This window comes from Hibiscus syriacus, unplaced genomic scaffold, assembly GCF_006381635.1.
Source record: "Hibiscus syriacus cultivar Baekdansim isolate YM2019G1 unplaced genomic scaffold, ASM638163v2 tig00110015_pilon, whole genome shotgun sequence".
Taxonomy (NCBI): Eukaryota; Viridiplantae; Streptophyta; class Magnoliopsida; order Malvales; family Malvaceae; genus Hibiscus; species Hibiscus syriacus.
The window spans coordinates 880,355-901,698 of NW_024062564.1; the positions used below are offsets into that span (position 1 = coordinate 880,355).

The 21,344-nt window shown below is 32.2% G+C and overlaps 3 protein-coding genes across 4 annotated transcripts; 2 read left to right on the forward strand and 1 right to left on the reverse strand.

The window, feature by feature from the left end:
• Window positions 1–244: 244 nt before the first annotated feature.
• LOC120212686 (F-box/kelch-repeat protein At3g06240-like) lies at window positions 245–13,439 on the forward strand. Its single transcript, XM_039210903.1, has 3 exons — window positions 245–254; window positions 11,788–13,034; window positions 13,229–13,439. Exon 2 carries the CDS (start codon window positions 11,831–11,833, stop codon window positions 12,992–12,994), a length of 1,164 nt encoding a protein of 387 aa, XP_039066834.1. The 5' UTR covers window positions 245–254; window positions 11,788–11,830; the 3' UTR covers window positions 12,995–13,034; window positions 13,229–13,439.
• Window positions 1,068–4,323, reverse strand: LOC120212687 (transcription factor bHLH153-like). 2 transcript variants are annotated; one of them, XM_039210905.1, is made up of 6 exons: window positions 4,010–4,323; window positions 2,692–2,815; window positions 2,301–2,366; window positions 2,090–2,155; window positions 1,775–1,843; window positions 1,068–1,617 (listed from the first exon to the last, which is right to left on the reverse strand). In XM_039210905.1, exons 1-6 carry the CDS (start codon window positions 4,027–4,029, stop codon window positions 1,465–1,467), a joined length of 498 nt encoding a protein of 165 aa, XP_039066836.1. In that variant the 5' UTR covers window positions 4,030–4,323; the 3' UTR covers window positions 1,068–1,464. The 2 variants fall into 2 exon arrangements, with proteins under 2 accessions (XP_039066836.1, XP_039066835.1); XM_039210904.1 differs by having other exon boundaries at window positions 2,692–2,880.
• LOC120212764 (F-box/kelch-repeat protein At3g06240-like) lies at window positions 8,513–9,288 on the forward strand. Its single transcript, XM_039210961.1, has 2 exons — window positions 8,513–8,568; window positions 8,718–9,288. Exons 1-2 carry the CDS (start codon window positions 8,513–8,515, stop codon window positions 9,286–9,288), a joined length of 627 nt encoding a protein of 208 aa, XP_039066892.1.
• Window positions 13,440–21,344: the final 7,905 nt, after the last annotated feature.

The following is a 21,344-nucleotide window of genomic DNA, read 5'->3' on the forward strand; positions in this document are numbered from 1 at the left end:
ATATATATGAATATATATTCATTTATATCTATCTCGCATAAACTTATTTTAATATGTGTATTTATTTTTAAAAAAATGTTTTAAAATTTATCATTAATATACACCCCTTGAGCTAATTATGGCCAAATTAGAGTAATCATATTTGGTCCGCTGATTAAGTTATTCGTCTTTATCTTCTTATATTACTTTAGATTATGAGTTCTAGACTTACTATGAATTCTTTCTTTCTGAAAATCTTTTTTTTCTTTGTTTAAGTAAAATTAAAATTAGATTTAGAATTAAAAAATGTTAGATTATGAGTTCTAGACTTACTATGAATTCTTCCTTTCTGAAAATCTTTTTTTTCTTTGTTTAAGTAAAATTAAAATTAGATTTAGAATTAAAAAATGAGAAGGTGAATTAAGAAAATGCCGTTGGGAAGATGCACCATGTGTGTGGTAGTCCAGTAGAGTGAGAAAACTTTGACCTTCTAAAATTAACAAAAAAAAAAATCCAAACTCTGCATTAACGCCATTGTTGAACTTTGACTTTCACATTTATATGACCTTACTTCACTGACAAACTTCTCAAAATTCTCACCGACTGAATTTTAAGATAAATCTCATATTACAATATAATTTTATATTTTTAGTTTAATAATATATGAGATTTTTAAATTCTTTCTTAAAATCTAATGTAATTCTCAAATAATTTAATTTTGTATTTTATATAATCTTTAATTTGAAAAAAGCAATTAATTCGACTCTTTGACAAATAAAATCGAATGTTAATCGTTATAATAATACTAACATAACAACGTTAAGATAATATTCCATGATTCTAACCATTGGTAATTCGAATTTATTGTCCATTCTGAAATCCGAATTGTAGTTACCTACTCTGTACAAAAAATTTATATTATTAATTCATCCCAACATTGAATGTGATGATGATATACATGTATGTTATGTTACCCGAACTCAATTTTCAGTATGGGATGAATCCAACATGGGCATGTTCAGTTGTATTTAGATAATCTTTGAAGGTCATATCCCTAACACATGGTGTATGCTTTAAGATAAATGAAGAGTGGGGACAATATAAGATAATATTAACCATGAAATTCGCTTCGGACACCAATATTAATACATACAGGTTAAAAGTAGCAATTCAACTCATCTTCAACAATCTACATTTTACATAAAACGAACAAGAGAGAGCAATCAACTTCTATAATTGAATAGACTAAATGCAGCTTAATCCGAGCACCGGCTTAAAACTACGAAGGTGCCAGACTGCATTTTCCGATACCAGAATCCTACCGATCAAGGCCTAATAGTTTTTGCCTACTAACATCCTGTATTAGTGCTTCATGCTATAAATTTGCATCAGATTAGAAAATTTTGTGCATCCGATATTAAGTTGGCTATCTTTTGAACTCCATTCGAGTGATGTTCAAAGACTATTGGTAGCCGATGAGAAATGTCAATTGAACGGTGAGATAGCCTTGTCGAATTTCTGCGATGTGGTCTTGATGGGAGCCCAAATATCGGCACCGTTGCTATGAGCAACTCCGGCGGTGTACGATATTGGAACGAGGCATAGTCCTTGGCTTCTCAGGCTATAATGCTCTACATCCTGGAAGAAAAACCGATTTAAAATCTGACCATAAGTTTCCAATGATGGCTCCCTAAATTCATGTTTCTATTGTGTTTCAGCATAAATGGTGTATCCAACGCAGATATTGTACCAAATCAGTTTTATAGTGAACAGGATTGAGAAATGGTTTGAGTACCTGGTTTGGTTTAATGATCGCTTGCATGTTACTTAACGACCCGGTTTGAAGATACGGAGCACTCAAAACCTGAGCATGGTCATAGGCTCGTAGCCATTAATAATGTTACAATGATCATTAAAATCATAAGCCAAAATTGTGCAAAGAATGCTGGACCGAGACTGCAACTGGTAAATCGTAAGGCATTAATAGGCTGTATATGTTCACTGAATTTTCAATTGCTGATCTTTAGAAGCATGCATTTAGAAATTGCAACTAAAACCAACTGACACACATGCTATGATAATTTAGGTAAAACGGACAAGAAAAACCGACCTTAACTTGTTCGTGAAGAAACTGTATGTATTCCATTGCTTCCAAAAGAACAGAAGCTGTATCTGTCTGCAATGAACCAGATAGAGCTTCAAAATCATAGCAAGATCGGATTAAGCATATGTTTGTAGGCAAAAACTCCAGTGGATGCACAAAATTCATATTGCCGAACTGATAATGCCCATAATATTGGATGCACAAAATATTAATGTACCTTTCCGTATGGTGAAACAAGCTGCTGCAGAGTCACGATTCGTTCCCCGACCTTATCTTTCTTATCCTATTGCGAAATGGAGTAAATTAGGATTATATTAGCTACAAACCAACCATATCCAATTTAATACTTAGTTTTAGTATGCATAGAGAAGAAATGAAGAGATAAAACTCTGCATTTCAAGAAACCAAATTGACATTTCAGGTAAAATAATAATAGCAGAAGATGCAATCGCGACCATATTCGGGAATATAACCCCTAAAATACGTCAAAAGAATGTAGTTTATGCCATGCGGATATAAATTAGGCATCTTCCTCAAAAAAAAAAGGCGAGTGGTTCCTTCAGTATAGTTATGAAATGACTAAAAATTGAGCAGAGAAGGCTAAAAACCTTTGTGGGGATCGATAAGTCGGACTTCTGTCGTTTCAATGCCAAAGAAGTGAAACCGCTATGATCAACAGAGCAAGGGCTCCTTTTGTTTTCCAACATCGTTCCGATCTCGATCACTTTTTCACTGGTTAAAACAAAGTAAAAAAAAAAAAACACACACACACACACACACACACACAGCATCACAAGCTGAAACAACACCATAATCAGAAACTCATCTGACTTCATTCATCAAGCTGAACAGTCATGAAAATAATATCAAAGATATCCAATGCTTAAAGACGGAGATTATGGAAGAACGTTCATTGTACTAATATAAGACCATCTAATCAACAATTGAAAGCTTTTAAATCATCAGCATCTAACTAATGTGACATGAAATCATCCAGGTAAGCATGATTAAATAAACCATTCAAACTTTTTTACACATTTTCCCTCAATTCTCACCTCGTGTCGGATACTCGAAAACGAGCTGGAGTGAGCAAAATGGAAAATTGATACTTTAGTTGAGCAGTATATTTAAGTCAGAAACCAAGGAAGAACACAACCAACTTGAAGCATAAAAATCAACTTAATCTGATTCTCAGTTCACACCTTTAGCATTATTTGAATATGATAAACTGGGAGGAAAATCCATTCTTTGGTCAGCGGATAATCATCCATTAATTTAATCACAACAGCATAATTTAAAACAATATCTCTATGATTATATATTAACTGTAGGCTTACAAACAGACAATAGTTGCATGAATCAATGAAAAACAAACATATAAAACATAAAAAATAAACCAATACAAAAACGTAAATTAAATCATTCTTGGGACAAGTCAAAACTCAAGCAATATATCATATACACGTAGTTACAAACCAGTTACAAACCAGTTACATGATTCAATTAATCGAACGGTGGAAAAAGTGTGATCATTAGTGATTATCTAAAGAATGATCTCTAGTGGGACCAGTTTCTGAAAAGGAAAAATTGAAAAAAGAGAAAAGAAAGAAGCCATATCCATGCATGGATGAACCATAAAGACACCTAATTTGCAGTTTAATTAATAAAAATGAATAGCAACCAAATTTTATTTTACTCAACATAACTATGATTAAACAAATATTTTTCAAGATAACATTGAAGCATCCGATAATACAAAACAACAGCATGCTTGCACTCCCAAGCAAGCAACTCCAGTTTCATTAAAACCAAAGTATCATTTCAAAATAAAAACAAAAACCCAAAAAGGTATGTGTATATAAATTGAATAAACATTACAAACAAAGCTGCTTTAAAGCAAAAGAAATGAGGATTTAAGCAACTCACCAAGAACATAAAGTTTGCATTGGCCAAAGAGCTGAAACTCGGGCTTTGTACTGTAGGTTGAAAATTTTGAGGACCCAAATTCAAACAAAGATTTTTGCAGTTTATTGAAGGAAAGGCCCCAAATTCCAGAATTCAGTCGTTCTAATCTTGTTCAAGAAAACATTGAAAACAGTAAACTTTTCTGTAGGGAACTTTAGTGCCAAAAAAACCAAGTTAAGAACTTTAAGAAAAATCCAAAATCTGCAAAAACTTTAAACCCCAACACTGGTAAAGGCTCAAAGAAGCTGAAAAAGAGTGTGTCTGGGAAAGAGATGCTGGTTTGTTAAAGAGTTGTTTACTTTTTATAGGATTTTTTTTAAGAGATTGTGGAAGAAAATTTATGAATAATGAAAATATATATGAAAAAATTGTTATTTGACAGCTAATATCCAACCATGCAAAGTGACATAGATAAGAGTAGTTGATTTAACCTTAGATTTATTGTCCATCTTTAATTTAATTTAATTTTTTTTCTAACCATGGTTGAAAGTGACTAGTGAAATCTCTCTGCTTCTGCTTTTACATTTTGTCTTCAAACTTTCTTTTCAAACGGCTTCGCTTTTCATAAATTACTGTTTAATTTAGCTACCGAATCCCAATAATTGAAGATTAAAGATATTACTGTTTAAATTACTCGTTAGTATTTTATTCTTTAAAATTTAATATTGTAGACATATTGCATAATTTTATTATGATATTTATTAAATAATATTACAAATATTATATATGTGAAAAAGAGAGTGAAATATACGCGTGCGTTTTATATCGTTAAAAAGAGATATTTAAACAGGAATATAATTATTATAAATAATTATATTTAAATTTAAATAAAAAATAAATAAATATGTTTAGTTTAACTTTATTTAAATTTTATAAACTCAATTGGATTTTTTTCACAAAAAGTTTTGAATGATAAAATTATCTGATAAATTTAACGTCAAATTATTTTTCATTCAATCAAATAACCATCGTACTTGATTTAAATTTATATTCGATACATAGATAATGTATCTTTTATTACACCATCCATGAAATTATGAGATATAATTAAATATTTTCAATATTAAATCCTCTATAATAATCAATTATTTTAAATTAGATTTTATAAAAAAAATATTTTTATGAGATAATCATCTTCAATCAATTTACTTTATTTATAAGTGTTTGTAATTGGAGGGTGTGGATATCTTTGTCAGAGCAGATTCAATACCCAGGTTGGCGGTTTTTCTGGGAAGTGGGCCCCCCATCCTTTGTCCGAAACCACCTTCCTCCGATGCTTCTCTCTTTCCCCTCCAACGCGCTTTATTCTCAAGTCTCCTTGTGCTGTGTGGACCGACTATCACACGTGGCAGGATCAACTGAGAGCGTGTCATTCAAAACCATCACCAGAAAAGTGGGGAGAGGTGGGTGTCACTTCGACCGTGCGCAAAAGAAGTCTACGAGGATTTAGTCTTAAAGCTGGGAGGGGTCAGATGTGGTTGGGACCCACACGGTTTCGATTTTTCTATATATATAGTTTTATATTACAGACAATTACATAAAATATAGTATCATTTTTTCATGTAATTATTTAAAATATTTTTTCAATCAAAATATATATTTAAAGTTTTATTTATAGTTAAAATAGATATTTAAAATAGTATTTTATTGAAATAGATACTTAAAGTCACTGTTCTAAAATAAAGAATAAAATGACAACGTTTTGAAAGATTTTAACATTTTTTAGAGAAAAAAATGGACTCTACCTTTTCAAAAAATATTTTATAAAATATTTAATAAAAAAATTTAAAACTTAAATTTTCCACAAACACATCAACACTGTAATTTAAAATAACATTTTGACTAAAGTTGAGTATTCGATGTATTTAAATCAAGTCAAGTAAAAAATTTCAAGTTAACGAGTCTTATTTTATAATTTAAACTTTACTACTTGATCACATCTAATAATTCGAGATGCATTTCATTTTAGTCCTCGTATATTATAAATTAGAAGCTGATTAATTGATACTTTTAGTTCCTAAAATTTTTGCAGTGAATTCATTCTGCTTAAATTTTTAATCTCTAGGAAATAACACAAATTATTAACTTAATGGTTCTCTATTTTCTTTATTTATTTTGATTAAGGCTCATATTCATCTCTTATGCCATAAATGTGTATGTATCTCTAACATAAAATTTTCAACTTATTTTTTTATTAATTATAAATTATGTATATATATATATATATATCTAAAAAGAAGCACACTTTTAAAATTATATGTTAAAGTTATGTTTATTTACTTTAGTGATATATTTATATATTATAATTTTATGTAAAATATGTACACATATATTTTATTTTATTATGTTATGTTATGTTTATTATTTTAGTTTTCATTTATCTAATTATCTATTTATGTTATAAATGTATTTTTACTTTGATGTATTATCAAGAACACTCGTCGTAGAATGAAGTAAATTGGGTTGGGAGGGCTGTCCTAGCCTTTGTAGTATTCGATCCGGATTAGCCGATCAATAGATCGGAAACCAGTGGTTTATACCAAAAGAACATTCGTCGTAGAATAGACGTGAAAAGCACAACTTGTTCGAAGTGGTGCGATTCGACGACATCCAAACGAAAATTAAACTTGATTAATTTTAATAAAAAGGACCGTACTTTAATTTTTGAATTGAATTTATAGTTTTCATCTTCATGACAAAATATAAGTGACTAAGTATCAATTTTGGGCGCTATGGGGTGCTTACTCTCCCTCACGCATAATCGTCTCCCGAACTCTTTAAATTGAATTAAATAAAAATTCAAAATTTCTAGAAAAGATTAATGGCAGGTCTAAATTTCAAATTAAATAAAAATCTAAATTTTCTATAAAAAAAAGTCATAATATTTTTAAATTAAATTAAAAAAAATGGTTATGACAAGTTCTATTGTATAACTCTACTCAAATTTGAAATCTTTTCGAATCAAGTTGAGTTTATAAAAGTACGAGTTGACTCGAGTCAAGTTTAATTTTTTTTTTAATTCAAGTCAAGTTTTACTCACCCCTAGTTATGACATTATAATTTAAAATTTATAACTCTGCCTCTGTATGAAGTATTTAATTTTTTTTCATATGAGTACCTAAAGTATTGTTTAAATAATATTATATGTTAACTTTTTTTAAAAAAATTTAGATAAAAATTTAGATACTTTAAAGTTTAAATACATATTTTTATTAATTATATTTGATTGAGGAAGTATAATATTTCTAAATTGATGTAGTTGAATTATAAGAAATTAGAAAACATGAATTTAGAAGACTGCAGTTAAGAAAATCGAGGATAAAAATTTAGGGTTTGACAATGACAAATATTTTAGAATTCCTTTTTGTGCGCAATAAAAAACCCTTTCATTTTGGAATCTAAACACTACAGCATGTAGGAAAAAAGATAATACAGTGAAATAATTAACCACAATGGGAAAAAAAACTATACTTTTTTTAGAGAGAAGAGGAACTTGGCCGTTGAAGGGAGAGCAAATTAAAGGTTAAATTAATTTAATATTAAAATATTAAAGGTAATTATAAAGTAATATTATTTAAATAATTTTTTAATTTTTTAATAATATATATAATAATGTATATGTAATTGCTTGAATATGAAATTTTTAAGAATAACTAAATTCATCTTTACCACATATACAATTCAATTGGTTCTCATATTTTACCTTAAATTAAAGGGTAAAGTACACATATGGTTATTCAACTATAGTGTGTTGTTTTGTTGAGCTCTTCAACTATTAAAAGTTACAAAACAACCCTTCGATTATATATCATTATTTTTTTGAGTCTCCCAACTATTAAAAGTTACAAAATGATTATTCCACTATTCATATGTTTCAAACTCGTCTTTTTCCATTAAAAATTTTACTATAGTTTGAGCTAGAGGCTAACATGTTGACTGAGAGATGATAAAATATGATATGAAAATCTTAAAAGAATATCATATCTCATTCAACTTATGAATGTCTCGTTCACATAAACGTTTTTTTAACGAAAAATGACAAGTTTAGAATAAATGAATAATGAGTGGTCATTTTATAATTTTTAATAGTAGAGGGACTCAACAAAGCAATGCCTTAGAAGTTTAGGGATCATTTAGTAATTTTTAATAGTTTAGGGACTTAATAAAGAAATACTATATAGTTGGGTGACTATTTGTGTACTTTGCCCTAAATTAAATAAAAGGTAAATTGTATCTAGGATAAGCTAATGGGTTTAGAGAAGAAGCAGAGGGCTCGGCCAGCCCGGCAGTGCCGTCCAAGAACATTTGATTGCTAATCTTTGCACATTGCCGTTGCACTTTTCTCGTCATACAAAAAAAAAAATATCGTTAATCTCTTTCATTGTGTTCCCCAAATCCAATCATCGAAAAGCACATATAAAGAGGATGCAAGGGCGTAGCAGAACTAGAATCGAGGTACTAGAAATGGTGGTTTTGGACATTCTCTCAAATCTTCATGTTAAATCCTTAACAAGCTTCAGGTACGTCTGCAAGCCTTGGTCTTCATCTTTTCGAACCCCTCATTTCATTTCCAAACATTACCAAAACAACCTCAGAAAAAAAACCTTAATCTCCTCCTCAAACCTTGTCAGTTCCGAACCCAAGTCACCCATTATTTCTCCTAACTTTCCATCGAGAAAGGCCAAAACTTTACAGTCAAGCACAACATTCACTTACCCGTTTTCGAGCATTGTCGCTCTGTTCCTGCAGTTTCTGGTCCTTGTAATGGATTGGTGTGTTTAAAAGAGGATAAGGTTTCCCTTTGGAATCCTTCAGCTAGGGAGTTAAAAATTCTTCCTATATCCTCTGTCTCCCGCCCTCCTTTAGCAGATTTCACTAGTTTTGATTGCCTTGGTTTTGGGTTTGATTCCCAGATCGATGACTATAAAGTTGTAAGATTTGTTACTAATTATTTTGAACACAAGGAAGATGTGAGCAGAATTCCTGATTGGAATCACCAGGTTGAGTTATATTCCCTTAAAAGTGATTCATGGAAGGAAATTCCAGCTCCTGATATTTATCCTTATGATGGTCCTCCTGAGTTCAATATTTATATAGATGGATGTTATTATTGGCAGGCAAGTGGGAATTTTGATTACCTTTTTCTTTCGTTTCACATGGTTAATGAAAAGTTTTCGACTTTACCGTTGCCTGAATTTGGTAGGTTTTTTGTTGGGCAAGTTTTCGTTTCACATGGTTAATGAAAAGTTCAATAATGTTATTGATTTGTAATAAATTGATAACCAAAATTATCGATTTGTAATAAATCAATCGCTTGACATTAACAACCGTTAACATGAATGACGGAAAACACGTTAAATCAATTACTTGACACTGTTTTACCACAAATTTGATTCCCCAAAACTTGTGACCGGTCTTTTTATTCTCTCTTTTTTCTTCGAGTGATGAATATCATAACACAATCACCATGAAAATGTTGGAGAGCTCACGTTGCAATAGCTTACGGCCAGAAACCACCCTAATTGGTGGAGCATCAACACCGAAAACCTTTGCATGAATGAACGTCTCCTTTACAGATATAGTATCAGAATGGCAAGACTTTTCTGTAAGCAGAAGTTGTAGTTTATCAGACTTGCAAAAGCTTCATCACCAGAATAATGAGCATTAGTGAGAAGCTATGAAGCACGGGGACGACACCTTTTTCCCGTTTCAGGTACCTACCTGATACGTTCCAAACATGGGGACGGTTGGGGTACGTTTTGGGGACGTTCGAGACTTACCTGGGGACGTTTCGGGGATGACATGTGACTATCACATGCATCCCCAGGCTACCGAATAGACCCACGACGGCGGCGGATGAGAGCCAAAGCTCGTGGGTTTCATATCAACACAGCCCTACGTCGATGGCGAGGGTGGTCACAACGTGGAGGTTTTTGGACGATGATCGACGACCTACTTACCTTAAATCAGTAAGGACGGCGGCGACTCGAGGAGTTGTGGACGAGCAGAGTTCGTGAATAACAAATGAAGAAGGAAAAGAAACAGGGGAGGATCGATTGAATTGTTAAAATAAAGCCATGGATTTGTGATTATAATAAAACTGGTATAATCGTATATTTAGTCCTCAAATATTCTAGGGTTTGCAAAATAGGTTGCATTCTTTACAATAATTACAATTTAGTCACGAAAATAATATAGGTATTTAAGCCAAAATTCCCAAATCTTAGGGTTTCTATTTTTCTATGAAGCATTGATTTTATGAGTTTTATTTTCTAATATTGTGATTTACTTATGGATTTTATTTTTTAGTTTTATGTGAAGTATTGATTTTATTTATGATTATTTACGTCTATTTATAATTTAAATTTTTTTATATGACATACTCTTGCTGTCCCCGTACCCTGTAATTTTAGGAATTGTCGTTTCCTGTCTCGGTCCCCATATCGGTATCAGTACAACATAGGTGAGAAGCTCCTAGAGAACAAAGTTTACTTTTATTTTTACTAAATACAATGTATTTTAATGATAAGAAAATTATATTCTATACTCTGTGAGGGTAAGATCAACATATGGAAAAGGGAAGATTAACATGGAAAGCACTCCTTGAACGCAACAATTCCTGCCAAACTGAGTTTGCAAAGGTATTGTCAAGAGATTTAAAATTTGAAACAAGCTTATAACAAATGGCTCCCATACTTTTACATCAAGAGTAAGCCACCTAACCTGAAATATGAAACATAACATATAACTCGCCTATTTCTCAGGATGGTAAGAGTGGAGTAGAAATTATTTATTTTTTATTCAATTGACCCAATATATGCTTAACAAGAAAGGTATTTTCAGTTTTCTCAGGTCTTCCCATAAGCATTTGAACGGCTAAACCTGTTTCTGTTCTTGAACATGAAATATAGGGTTGGAGGTTCTTAGGTGATAACCCGAGTCCCGGAGAAGAAACTGAATGTCGAGAGCTTTTCATTGTTGATATGATTGTATAGAGCGACACTCCTTGGTGAAGATTGGGAAATGGTTTTTTGTTTCAGAGGATGAAAAAACTGAGGATTTGAATAAGGTGTTGATGCTGCACCAATTAGGGTGGTTGTTGCACTATGAGCTTTGGGGAGTCAAACTTATGGTAAAATAATGTCAGGGTCATCTATTTAACATGTCACATCAATTTTTTATTACTATGTTAATGAATATTAACTTCAAGTCACTAATTTGTTACAAATCGATAATATTAATGATCAATTTGTTACAAATCGATAATATTAATGATTAATTTGTTACAAATCGATAATATTAATGATTAATTTGTTACAAATCGATAATATTAATAACCAATTTATTACTTTTTAAAACTTTAATGGAGGAAACAAAAACTTATTCAAACATTAGTGACTATTTGTATAGTTTATTCAAATATTATTGTAATGCTTTATTCTACCTTAATAAAAGAAAAGAAAAAAAACTAAGGTCGATTGAGATTATACAATTTTTTTAACCATGATAATTATACAATTTTTAATAAGATAAAATTAGTTTTTCTTTTTTGCAAGAACAGTTTCTGTGTTGTTCTTAACCTTCCACGTCTTTATCAGGCTCCCATGCCATTATCCTTTTCTTGTTCAACAAATAAACAAAAACGTGTGATGTTTACCTGTTACTGTTTTTTGTCGTATTTCTTGTTTTCTTTCATTTAAGTCCTCATTTATCTTCCCCGAGATAAAATCTTGAATAAGAAACACAGAGGAAACGAAGAAATAAAAGAAGAAAAGGAAGAAGATGCAAGGGTTGAGCAAAACTAGAACCGAGTTACCAGAGATGTTGGTGTTGGAGATCCTCTCAAAGCTTCCCGTCAAATCCTTGACACGTTTCAGGTGCGTTTGTAAGCCTTGGTCTTCATCTTTCCAAACCCCCCATTTCATCGCCAAACATCAGCAGAACAACCTCAAAAACAACAACCTCAATCTCCTCCTCAAACGTTGTCACGGTAACACCCATGATGATATCCATTATTTCTCTCAACTTTCGACCGAGAAAGGCCAAAACTTTAGAGTAAAACACAATATCCACTTACCCTTTTTCAAGAATTGTTGGTATGCACCTTTAGTTGATGGTCCTTGTAATGGAGTATTGTGCTTACATGATGCTGGTAAGGCTGCCCTTTGGAACCCATCAACCAGGGAGTTCAAAATTCTTCCTCAATCCACAGTCCAACGCCCTCCTGCAGTAGATTCCACTAGTTTTGGCTGCCTCGGTTTTGGGTATGATTCACAAACTGATGACTACAAAGTTGTAAGATTTGTTACTAATTACTTTGAAGAGAATCTAGATGAAGGGTTGATGGCAGATTGGATCGAGCAAGTTGAGTTATATTCCCTTAATAGTGATTCATGGAAGGAAATTCCAGTTCCTGGGGTTCATGCTTATGGTTCTCCTTTGTTTAATAATTATGTCAATGGGTTTTATTATTGGCAGGCAGTTGGGGATTCTGATCACCTTATTGTTTCCTTTGATATGGCTAATGAAAAGTTTTCAACTTTACCACTGCCTGAATTTGGTGGGACTTTAGCACAATACTATTTCCAAATTTTGGACTTCAATGGATTGCTTGGTGCTATTTTTTACCCAAGAGAAGGAACTGACAAGTCTTTTGATTTATGGGTTATGAATGGATCATGGACTAAACAATTGAGTATTGAATCCCTTCCTAGAGTTCATAGGCCTTTGGGGTTTTGGAAAAACGATGAAATGTTTCTTGAGAGCTCTGATGATGAACTGGTTTTGTTTGACCCCTCCACACGAGAGCTTAAAAATCTCGATATCCATGCGTATAGGGAAACAATGCAGATTATTGCTTATGTTGAGAGCTTGGTTCCAATAAATGGAAGACAAGAGCACGAGGAACGGATAATACGTCGGCCAGCAGGAGGGGAATCAAATTGATATGGAACACTAAGATGGATGGGGAGCTACAACAAAAGAGGTAAGATTTAATGGGATTTGGTGTCTTGATATGTCAACTAGATTGTCTTGTGATGTTCTAAAATAATGTTGACTTGTTTAGGTTTCTGCTTGCTTTTGGTTGTTTCAGTGGATGGGCGAAATTGCCTCCAACAGATTTGCTTAGTTGTTAACTCTGATCTGCAGTTCTATTGACCTGCATATCATGATTTGCAGGTGCATATATATGTCAGACACAGAGTGCTTTTTGTACTTGAATTTGATTAAGAGAGCTCAACGTCTCCAATAGTTGAATGTAATTTGAAGTGGAATACATGAACTATTGTTATCGTTGTTGTTATGATCATGTCTTATTGGCTGTACTTTAGATCCAATGAAACAGTGTCAATGGTTTGGTGTTGTTCCCTTTGTGGAATATTTCTGGAAATTGTTCTCTTTTTTTTCTGCACAAGACTTATTTGCATATCTATAGAAATCCACATGAGCTTGTGTGTGTGCTCATAGAGATGGTTTTCATTTGTTTTAGAGTTAAATGGATTGCATTCTTGCAGCGGTCTTGTTCTAGGTTGTTTGTGCTTGGATGTGAGTGTCGAATGTTGGTGTTCTGACGAGTGTTTTAATGTAGTTGGAGGGTCCTTAGAGGACCATATTCTCGTACCTATTTCCCGAAATGCACGAACACGGGACATTGGATACGTACATATATGAATAGCAGTTACAGGATACCTGTTGAGTTTTTGGACAGATTGGTGCTCATCGGTTTGATGTTCTTGGTGAAATGAGATCCAGGGTAAAGGCCTTGTATCATACATCACATGACTGCAAAAAAAATAAATGGTTTGGCATCTTACTTGATCTGAAGATAAACGTACAAAGAAAAGAGCACCTGTACAGCCTGAAACCTTAGAATCTCCTTCAGTACTCAACATGAGCATAATTGGATTTCTTTTGCAGTGAATATCTATTTTTTTCTTCTCAATTCTTTGATAAAAATTTAATCTCCTTTCTTTTATTTTCGTGAAATAAGAGAGCAAAAATTATAGCAATAGAAGTCCAATTCGATCATCCGAGAAATGCACAATCTCTTCAATCCTAGCTTTTGGTCCTCTTTCTTCACTGCTCTTTGATGCTTTCATTTATAAACGTGTCAAAATAAATATGTTTAAATTTCAATTTAAGTAATATATATAAAAGTAACATATAAGTTTTTTTCTTACATTATATAATTTTATTTTTGGTAAAGTATATAAATAGTCCCTGAATTTTTAGGGCAGTTGCATTTTTAGTCACCCAACTTTTAGTTTGTTTTCGATAAGGTCCTACAGTTTCCTCTCGTTAGTTTTTGCTGATTCGACATTTAACTTCTGTTAAACCCCCACTTATTTTTATTCTCTTGTTCCTGTTCACCCCATCTCTGGTAATTGCACCTCCGGTCAACGATGTCTCACACCGTCATTACCATTGTCACCGATGTCACCTCCCGACCATACCCTGACCTTCAATTCATACTCACTATCCATCGTTCATCCCAAATCACAAGAATAATGTATTATTGAGATAATACATAAGTTATATAAATTGTTCAATTTTAGGCAAAAATAAAATAATATATATATATGTAACACTCTAATTTAGGGGCTAAATTTTAGAAATTATAAAGTTTTGGATTTAATTGGTATTTTGAAAGAAACGGTGGATTAAATTGTAAAATTTCAAAATTGACAAACCGTTTTAAGAAGTGCAGGAAGTTCAGTGACTAAACTCATGGTTTACCCATTTTTTATGAGATGAATTATAACCCCTCCCCATGTGTTTTCTGTAGATTTTTCAGTTTTTCTCTTCTCCCTCAACTCACCTTTGAACTCCGATCTACTCGTTGTCCGACCTCCGATCGACGAACCGAAATCACCATCGTGTTCATTGTTGACCGATGAACAAAACCCCTCAAACCTCTTGTTGTGAATTGGCGTCGTTTGTCGTTAATTTCAATCGTAAGTATCGTCGGTTTTAACTCGATTTCAGTTGGTTTTTCGTCGATTCACAACGATCCGACCATCCGTTTTCGACACCTCCCATACCATCATGTTCCTTGCATCGTTCCGAGTCTGCCGGTGTCCTCCGTTTCTCTGTCGTCGCCGGCGCGTGGAGGGGTGAGAAAGTCAAAGTTTTTTATGTTTCGAAATCGAGCTCTCCACCGTTCAAAATTGTGAACCGAGCTTGGTAAATGTCTCAAAATGCCTTAGAATAATTTTTAGAAAATTTTCGGGAATTTTTTCAACACCGTATCATTGTTCACGCGTCGTACGCGCCGCCATTGCGCGTAGGAGTGCTAATTTTATAATTAATTTTTGTTAGGGTGATATTTGTGTAAAACTTGAGTGTTAGTTTTGTAAATATTTTTAAAAGGGTGTTAGTTTTGTAACTAATTTCTGTTAGGGTGATAATTGTGTAAAACAGTTGACCATTGACCGTCGTTGACCACCTTTGACCAGAACTTTGACCGGTCATTGAACGACCGTTAACTTTTTCCGGGTACACCTATCTTGATATTTTTCGACATCATGAGTTCGATTCCGCAGTCCGTTTTTTGAAATTCAGACCAGAAAGCCTCGAAATTTCCAGTCAAACCCGTTGACTTTGATCGAAAAGTTAAAATTTTTAAAAAGTCATATTTTATGTTTTTTGACGTTCTGAATCCGAATCCGAATACCGTTTTGTTAAATTCAAACCGGTAAGCTATTTTTGACTGATTTATCACCCGATTCGATCTTTTTTTTTCGGAATTAAGCTTCGTTTTTTTATGTAATTTCTGTTGATATGCATCTGAGGAATTATTGGAAGATGATTTCAAGATCGAGGGCGTTCGAATGGAATTTATATGGTCGATCAATATGGCATGGAAAACGAGATAATACTTTACTACCTCTTTATGCTTTACGGAATATGTTGATATTGGTAAATGCATGAATAAGATAATGTTGGTCACTTATGTGGAGTTAATTAATGAAGTTCTACACTCGATACGAATGCAATAGAAAGTAAGTAACTAAATATGGCTCAGATGACTATTATAAGAAATTGGAAGACAATTGGAATTAAATTACAAGTTCTGGAATTAAGTGATAAAGAAATCAACCATGGATATGTAGATTATAATTTATCTTATTAAATATACTTGGATGATAAATTATGAGAATATTTCAATTAGGTAAAATTATGAAAATACCCATATGTTGTAAAATGACAAATTGTCCCTGAAAGTTGATTAATAACTCTGAAAAGGCATATTGATCTGATAAATTTACAGATGTGCATAAGAAATGCTAGTTTTGCTTGGGAAATTTGGATAACCGGTTTTTAACCCCAAGAGGGTTTGTGCAAGATATTAGAAGTCTGTTAAAGAATCATTTCAAGATAAGAGAATGTTCGGGAAAGTAATTGACTATAGGATCTCTAAATTATAATTATTTTCGTTAAGAGTTAATACCGAAATTATTTGGTTAAGAAATTACAAAAATGCCCTTAAAAGGTAAAAATAGTCCGAGTTAACTCTGAATAGGAAAGTAACCTGAGAATTTGTACTAAAACCGATAAATTACTGATTTGATTGTTTAGATCCTACATTTGTATGGAAAATTCCTGATAATTCGTTAGTAACATCTGAAAAGACTTTTAACCTGGAAATATCCGATTTGAGAATAAATTATCAAGGGTGTTTTTTTTGTCAGAACTATTCAAAAGGACTAGAAAAAATGATACGTTTGAATTAAATAATAAGATCAGGTGAATGGAAAGGATTAAAATACATCGGATATGTAAGAATTGTTCGATGGGATTAACATAAATGATAAGTTTGAATTTAATAATAAGATCGGACAGAATGAATGAATTATTGTACTACAATGGATCTGTAAAATGACTAGAATACCCTTAGAATGTAAATGACTAAGAATATCACTAAGCTCAGTAATGAGTGGATATCCTCGAGCTCTGAAATGAATGGAATAAGACTGAACACCAAAATGACCAAAATACCCTTATGGCCTATACTAAGTAAATGTATTGGACTAATTAAGGAATCCAAATAAGCATAGGTGTTGGACTACATTTAGAAGTTATGGAACACAACTTAAGTGAGTTAATCAATCTTAATGATATGTCAGTACCTGAACGGCATAGATGTTACTTGAATGCGTGTTCGTCTTCTCAAGTGTGGTTCGATGATAATTTTGAAAGTACTCAGCTCAGCTCAACTCTAGATCGCATTCGATAATAAGAAATGGATATTCGTTATACAAATCAACCACGAATACCAAATTAAATTAAACGAAAGTATAATATGTATATGAAATTCAGAAACGTCTGGATTACCCTGCCGAAGTAATTGTAATAGACTTGACTGCTAAATAAATTAAGTAACCTCAAGGACTAAGGATTAAGTAAGTGATTTGGATGAGTCTGGAAACGTTAATGAACATACATTATGTAATGTTCTTATGGATCATGAACTACAAATCAAACACATCAGCAGTTCATGATATAGTGAAAGCGTGAACATAAAATTAAGAGCATTGGAATATCTGTTAGTCTCCTTAAGAACTGTTCAGTGATGACTCGGAAGATTATCTATGGATAATAATATTTGGTATTAAAGAGTAAATACCCTGGAAGGTTAATGAATTGACAAGTTGATAAGTATTGTTTCTAGGAGCTATTCATATGGAGTTGTTCGATAAACTGATTAATTGACATAGATTGTAAAGGTCTTGAACCTTCATTTCTTCCCTATCAGCTCAAGTCTCATTCTGAATAATTGGTGATTCCATCAGTTATTGATCTCTTCCAATAGTGATTATACCTTCTGGTATTCTATCAGCATACTGAAAATCTGTGTTTCTCTTCCTGATAAGATTATCCAATATCTCTGAATAACATCTGAAAACTCTAGTGTGTTCCCTATTCACATGAATAGTTTATATGATTTTCGATTTGGATTTTGATATGATACTTGACCTGGATTTTGATATGATACTTGATGTAACACCCCCAACCCGTATCCGACCCGGATACAAGTCCGAAGTGTCACATTGTCTTTTCAAACATTTATTCATATAAAATAGTGAGTAATTTAAAAACTTTTATAACATTGAACTTATTCAAAACGTTTACAAAACTATTCAGAGTTTATACAATATATTCTTTTGATTACATGCCAACTAAAACTTTATTTATTAAAATACGTATTATTCACCTCTTTTTGATCTGACATTTGGTAAGGAGAACTGACCTGTCTTGCTCCTTATTGCTCTTTACTCTTCTCGAAACCTACGTGTGAAACAATCACACGCTAAGTCGTTGACTTAGTGAGGCATATAAACATATAATAAAAACCATAGAACATTTCATATAACAAAACACATACCTGTACAAATACTATCATTATCATTAACATATCTATCATATAATATCATACATTTTTCCAATCAATACCCATTTCATCCGATGAATATGTATTCTAAACATTTGATCATGACATTTCAATATGCATGTATCTATTACACGATAACATATATAATCATATCATACACATACGAAACTTACCTTCTTGTACCACTTTCACTTTAAAGTTTGTATTTCAATTGCCCATGTATATTATTGAGAATAGAGGTATGTGAGTACATTGAGGTTGTGCACTAATGCTGTCACCACAGCTCGTATCAATTCCCTCATGGGGCACCGAACCTTAGTTCAGTATTAGTCCCGTAGGACCACTATGTCCCGAAGGACCACTGTATATGTCCCGTAAGACCACTATGTCCCGAAGGACTACTCCTTAAGAACCACATACATAATACAATGGCTCCAATAAGTGTACCGAAGTACTACATATAGGTTCCACATAATTACATACATGTCCCGAAAGACCACGTAGAACCCTCGACTCTTGGCATGCCAACTATACCACTAGCTCTCATATCACATAACATGAGCATTATCATTTATAACAGTTCATATCACTTGTTCCTTTTCTTCTGTCACATACCATCTGTATGTGTAAACATATTTCTCATATCATATAACATTTATCACAAGTGCAGGTAATCACTTATCACATAGCTTCTTTTCATATTATCACATAGTCACATAGTTCACTTACACGTAGATCATTTCCATATAATTCACATGTCACATATCTCATGTTCTTGTATTCATATAACATATAATCACATAGATTACTTTCACATCACATAATTCATAGTTATGATTTCATATATTTACCTAATTACAAAGCTAATTCACATATACATGTTTTCATATAATTTATATCATTTCTCACCCAATCACATTTATTCATGTAAACATACTTATCATATCTTGTTCACATATGATCATATACTTCATATAACATATAGAAACACCTAGAACACTTTCACATAGCTTATATCGTATTTCTAAATATATCATTTAATAGTATTTTTATTTAGGTAATAATTTAATCTATTTACTTAATTCAATTTCATAATTTCATTATAATCTTTTCATATAGCTCCATAGATATTTAGCATATAACTTATCTTGTATATTCGTATCGTCCCTTTATATTCAAGTTTCCTAATTGATATATTATTCCCATTTCATTCTATAATTCAATCTTATTTAGTTCCCTTAACTCTCATTAAATCAAAAAGCTCTATTACACTAATTCCCATAATGGATCATACCACTATGTACTTGTCTAATTCATGTTTACCTAGTTCATATCACTTCTCATGAACTCACTCTCATCATCTTTTCCTATTCTTACATATTTTATCTCATAACCATGTATTCACATAGCCTTATATTTCATTATCATATTATTTATATTTGTTCTCCTATGACTCTTTATAAACATCTATTTTCATTTTCCTACATCTCTTGACTTATCTTCTATATTCATATAATTTCATAACTTATTTTATATTCTCTCATTAACACTTAACCGTATTTTTACATAAATCACATAGCACATACAAAACAAAACATATCAATTCATATAATCAAACATACATACACTTCATAGCGTTAACATACTTATAATCAAGACTTAATGAGCTATTACTATAAGAATAGACTTATCACAAGTCCAAATTTCCATATAATCTTATACAATAAGATGCACTCACCTGGGCCTCGTTGTTTTGAATCAATCCTAATCCTTAGTTTGTTCCGGAACAAGCTTTCATTCTATATCTACATAATAATACATTAATACTTATCAGTATACTGATTGATATATTTGAAACTATCACTCCTTAGGCTCAGAGAAAAGCCAATTTCATCTTTTAATAAAGGTATGCATCGATGCACTACACCATGCATCGATGCATAAATCCTATTCGATGTTTGTATTTAATGGGGATGCATCGATGCACTCCTTATGCATCGATGCATAAATCCTATTCGATGTTTTCTTTTTAAATTAATGCATCGATGCACTGTATGTGCATCGATGCACCTTAAACAATTTCTGGGATTTATCATCGATGCATCGGTGCACAATGAATGTGCATCGATGCACATTGCCCAGAACTGACATTTTAGCACGTAAATCATCAACTCTTCCCTTAATTCTTCTATTTTAAGCCCCTCTTATGACATTAAACTCAACTACCATTACTTGAACCAACTTATATCCATGTAAATCATCTTTAACCTCAAAATCCTATCTTCCTTATGAGATTCAAGAATCATACCAAATTTTCTATATGTTCTAAATCCAATTCTATCACTCCAAATCTCTTAATTTAACCATTGACAAGTCAAATTTAACTTCCAATTTAAGAAATGAACTCTACTTCAAGATTTCACTTTTCTACTTCATTTCATTAATTCTTCATATACTCCTCATCTTATGGTTTTAAGATAATCTAAGCTTTCCTTAAGCTTAGTTATTATCTAAGGATCAATAAGCAACCTTAAATTCATCAAGAATTTGATCCACAAGAAAACTCACCTTTAGCTTGGCTCTCCCACGTATGAAGAAGAAGAAAGGAGAAGAGAACTCTGGATGTTTCTCATTTCCCACGTTTATATCACCTTTAAAAGAAAGATAAAAAAAATCTTTCTGGTCAAATGACCATTTAACCCTTAACTTCTTTTAATAATTACTAAATAACCTTCATCATATATATAATCAATAATCATTGAACTATTTCATTCTTATACTTTAGTCACCAAATTCTGAAACTTTACAATTTGGTCACTAACCCGGTATTGCGGATGTTACACTTGACCTGGATTTTGATATGATACTTGACCTGGATTCTGATCTGCTACTTGACCTGAATTA